The 4943-nt window shown below is 51.2% G+C and overlaps 1 protein-coding gene across 1 annotated transcript in view; it reads left to right on the top strand.

Moving 5' to 3' along the window:
- Positions 1-213: 213 nt before the first annotated feature.
- Positions 214-4943, top strand: part of LOC119270690 — an 8494-nt gene continuing 3764 nt past the window's right edge. The window contains exons 1-2 of the mRNA XM_037552736.1: positions 214-488; positions 587-792. Coding sequence (XP_037408633.1) covers positions 396-488; positions 587-792 — 299 coding nt within the window. The 5' untranslated portion in view covers positions 214-395. The remainder of the gene's footprint in view (positions 489-586; positions 793-4943) is intronic.

Here is a 4943-nt window from a genome sequence, read left to right as displayed (position 1 = left end):
AGAGAAAAAAATCAGCACATATGCCTCAAATTACATTTTGTCATGAAACATTTGTATCCATATGTCATCATTGTATATGCCCTTACATTGTCACGTTGCGCTGGCGTCTATAATGGCTTTTAGCCGCGACAAACGAAAGGAAGACAGAAGAGAGATGACGCGACCAATCTACGATCTACTGTTGCTCCTTCCTTTGTTTATGCCTAGGCCGGTTAGTCCAACCGGCGAGACACGCCACGGACCACGGTATCCCTCACGCCGGATCCCCTCTCGATCTTTCTGTCCTTGTACCCGAAGCCAAAGCCCGGGACGCGACAGACGGCACACACGCTCTGAAATTTCGGACCAATTAACCGGTGAGCCTGTGGCGCCAGCGAGCCACAGCCGACCCCGCCATGGCCGGCTCCACCGCGGTGCTGGCCGCCATCCTGCTCATCGACCTCGTCGCCTTCGGCCTCGCCATCGGCGCCGAGCAGAGCCGCCCATCGGTACGCCCCGATCTGCTGCCCCTCCTCCTTTCTTCTTTTGAAGCTCTCCGCCCCAGTGCCTAACGCCGTAGTGCTGCTGTGTACCGTGCGTGCCGCAGGCGAGCCTGGAGACGGACGCGAGGAAGGAGTGGACCTACTGCGTGTACCGCCCGGACGCGGCCACCGGGATGGCCGGCGCCGCGCTCGCCCTGCTGCTCGTCGGCCAGGCCGTGGCCGCCGTCGCCAGCCGCTGCTTCTGCTGCGGCGCCGCGCTCCGGCCCGGCGGCGCCCGCGGCTGCGCCCTCATGCTCTTCCTCTCCTCCTGGTTGGTACCCAAATCGATCCCCTCTCCCCCTTCTCTCCTCTCCTTCCTTCCCAGCTCGCCGCGCCTCCTTGACCTCCACGTGAGGCTGACGTGCGGGCCCCGCGAGTCGGGATCTTCCTCTTTTATTTTTTTACCTACTACCCCTGTCGAGGCCGGCCACCGGAAGCGAAAAGTCAGACAGTCGTGCGCAGGAAAGCGTGTGGGATCAACGACTCCACCCACCCACCACCTTGTTCTTGCGGAAACTTCCCCACCGATTACGATTAGACATGGCTACACGTTTAATTTTTCGGGAACGGCTACACGAAATTCTCATGGGGCTAATGTGATTCATGCGCCCCCCGCAAAAAGAAAAAAATGTGATTCATGCGGATGTTCTAACTAATCTACTAGTCCAGGCACGTAGAACAGTCTTTGGGGCCTTCTCAAGAAAGAGGAACGGTTCCTTTGGCGCATTGTAGAAGCAGTTTGGAGTACCTGCGTGGTGCTCTTCAACAAGCACACATGTAGATTATGCTGTATTTTTGTCCAAGTTGCTAGTCAGGTGGCTGTTTCCGTGAAGACCGTTTCAGCTACACCTGCATTTTACTGAGACCACTAGGAAGCCCACGTTTTATCAAATCAATTTTTGATCATCTTTTAGGGTTCAGATTTGATTTTAGTAGTGATTAAATAATGTGGCCGTTTCCCCCATATGAACGCCGTTTCCTGCTTTAAAAGAACATTTCGAAGTTTGGACATTTTATGGCCTTAACTGAATGATATATTCGACTTATTTATCCTGCTCTCGCTAACACCGAAAAGCAGGCAGCATTCCTTCAGCAATACGTTTTTACCGGTAGTTGGAAATGGTCTTGCATTTCGTACACCTACCCCTGGTGCTTATTTTGAATTGGTCGTACACAACAGGAGTCCATATGCAGATTTAAGTCATTAGCAAGAGAGCCGATCAACATGTTTGTGTTGGTGCTGAAAAGGAACCTCTGAGACAATGTCAAATGATTTAAGGACATGTACCTAAAAACAAATGATTTAAGGACACACTCAGTCAGTTACTCAGGGAGCATCTGTTGGTTAAGACTACTTCAGGTTCTCATGTCTTATGTTTAGGGCTACTCACGGGATTATTTTTTATAGATCAAAAGAGCATTTCCTGAGCGAAACCAATAGTATCCTGCATGGAGTGGTAGATTGCCTGTAAGACAATAAGATTTGGGGGAACCAGCACAACCCTCTAGGGGTGGCTTATCTCATTATATATAATGGATGTGTTACAATACGTACATAAGTACAGAAGCTATACATAGTCTAACACCCTCCCTCAATCTTAGCCACTTTCTAAAGAACTGAGAAGGGTAAGATTGCGCCTACAAGCCTCAAACTGTGGCAGAGGTAAAGGCTTAGTGAAGATGTCTGCAAGTTGATCCTTAGATGAGATAAACTTGATCTGGAGTTGCTTCTGTGATACACGTTCCCGTACAAAGTGATAGTCAACTTTAATGTGTTTCGTTCGGGCATGAAATACTGGATTTGCAGAAAGGTATGTAGCACCGATGTTATCACACCAAAGAATAGGAGGCTGTGGTTGAGACAAACCCAACTCCTGAAGCAAAGACTGCACCCAAATAATCTCTGCAGTAGCATTAGCCACAGCCTTGTACTCAGCTTCAGTACTGCTACGTGACACAGTAGCCTGTTTCCGAGCACTCCAGGCGATCAAATTAGGGCCAAAGAATACTGCATAACCCCCCGTGGATCGCCTGTCATCTGGGCTACCAGCCCAATCTGCATCAGAGAAGGCCGAAAGGACCCGAGAGGAAGTCGGCCGAATATGCATACCAAATGTCAGGGTGAACTGAACATAACGAAGAATGCGTTTAACAGCAGCCCAATGAGTATCTCTGGGAGCCTGAAGATACTGACAAACCCTGTTAACAGCATAAGAGATATCTGGTCTCGTGATCGTCAAGTACTGAAGTCCACCAACAATGCTCCTGTACTCTGTGGCATCCGCAGGAGACAAAAGCTCACCATCAACAGCTGTTATCTTGTCGGTAGACGACATGGGTGTGGTGGTCGGTTTGCACTTCAGCATGCCCGCTCTTTGTAACAACTCCAAGGAGTACTTCTTCTGCGTAAGGACAAGACCAGTAGCACGAGAAGTGACCTCAACTCCAAGAAAGTAGTGAAGCTTCCCAAGATCTTTGACCGCAAAATCAGCACCAAGAGAGCAGACAAGAGCATCAACAGCATACTGAGAAGAGCTGACAAGGATAATATCATCGACATTACCAAAAGATACATAGTGACTTCTGGCTTCTGTAGAAGAAATAATGAAGTGTCAGCAGTGGACGGCACAAACCCATGAGCACGAAGGGCAGAGGCAAGGCGGGCATGCCAGGCACGAGGAGCTTGCTTCAAACCATATAGTGCTTTGGAGAGACGACAGATATAGTCAGGATGATCAGGATCATAGAAACCAGGCGGCTGTTTCATATAAACCTCTTCCTTCAAAAATCCATGTAGAAAAGCATTCTGCACATCAAGTTGACGAAGTGACCAACCACGAGAAACAGCAATGGAGAGAAGAAGCCGAATAGTGGTAGGCTTGACGACAGGACTGAAGGTGTCCTCATAGTCAAGACCATGGCGCTGCCGAAAACCGCGAGCAACAAGTCGCGCTTTGTAACGCTCAATAGATCCATCCGAATGCTTCTTCACTTTGAATACCCATTTTGAGTCAATAACATTTACCCGTGGTGGTGGAGGAACGAGAGTCCATGTCTTGTTACGAAGGAGAGCATGAAACTCCTGCTCCATAGCCTCTCGCCAATGTGGAATGCGCAGGGCAGCCTGATATGAGCGAGGCTCAGAAGATGGATCCGCAACAGCAGCAGCCAAACAAGCAGCCAACCAAGCAACGGTACCATCCTTACGTTCCTTAGGTTTGAAAATGCCACTGCGACTGCGTGTATGTGGTCGGGACACAGGAACCACCGAGGTCGACGGAGCAGCCTGCAACGGGCTGGAGGACGGCGACGTTGACGAGTCAGCCGGTGACGAGGAGCCAAACACAGTAGCCTCGGGGTCGGTCAGCGAAGAAGGCCGGCCCACCGGCGAAACCGGCAGAGCAGACGAAGCAGCTGGCGACGCCGGCGTCACAGACCGGGCCGATGGCGAGCCCGGCATAGTGGGCCGTGGCGCGGCCGGTGTCGCGGGCCGATCCGTGGATGAAGGCGACGTGAGGACGGCGTCGCGGACCCGAGCTGCAGGCGAAGACGACGTGACGGGCCGAGCCGCGGGCGAAGACGGCGTGACAGGCCGAGCCGCTGAAGACTCGGCGGCCGCTGGCGAAGAGGGCCGAGCCGCTGGAGACTCGGCGGTCGCTGGCGTAGCGGACCGAGCAGTGGAGATGCTCGGCGCGACGGGCTCTTCGGGTGACCATGCATGGGCACGCGAATCGATGCCATGCAACATAGGGCGATCGACGTGCCCATCAAAAGGCGGAGATGATGATGGTGAATCCTCCAACAGCTCCAAACGAGCCCCACGTCCGGTTCCTGCACCATGGTTAGGTAACAAGAAAGGAGATTATGCAACATCATCAAATTGGTCAGAAGCAACAGAGGATGAATGCAGAGAAGGTGGTTCGACAGTGGACACAGGAAGTTTGGCAAAGGGAAAAACATGCTCATCAAAGACGACGTCCCGAGATATATAGACACGATTAGTGGGAACATGAAGACATTTGTAACCTTTATGAAGAGAGCTATAGCCAAGAAAAACACACTTCTTAGAACGAAACTCAAGCTTGCGCTTATTATATGGACGAAGATGCGGCCAGCAAGCACACCCAAATACCTTGAAAAAGGTATAATCAGGTTGTTCATTAAGGAGAACCTCAATGGGAGTCTTCATGTTTAAAACACGAGTGGGAGTACGGTTGATGAGAAAGCATGCAGTGGTGAAAGCATCATTCCAAAACCGAAACGGAACAGATGCATGGGCCAAAAGAGTAAGACCAGCTTCAACAATATGACGATGCTTACGTTCGACTGAACCATTCTGCTGATGTGTATGTGGACATGCTAAACGATGAGCTATCCCAAGCGACTGAAAGAAGGAGTTGAGGTTGCGATACTCGCCCCCCC

The sequence above is a fragment of the Triticum dicoccoides genome, chromosome 1A, assembly GCF_002162155.2.
Source record: "Triticum dicoccoides isolate Atlit2015 ecotype Zavitan chromosome 1A, WEW_v2.0, whole genome shotgun sequence".
NCBI classification, from domain to species: Eukaryota; Viridiplantae; Streptophyta; class Magnoliopsida; order Poales; family Poaceae; genus Triticum; species Triticum dicoccoides.
This window is presented reverse-complemented; position numbering and strand designations above follow the sequence as displayed.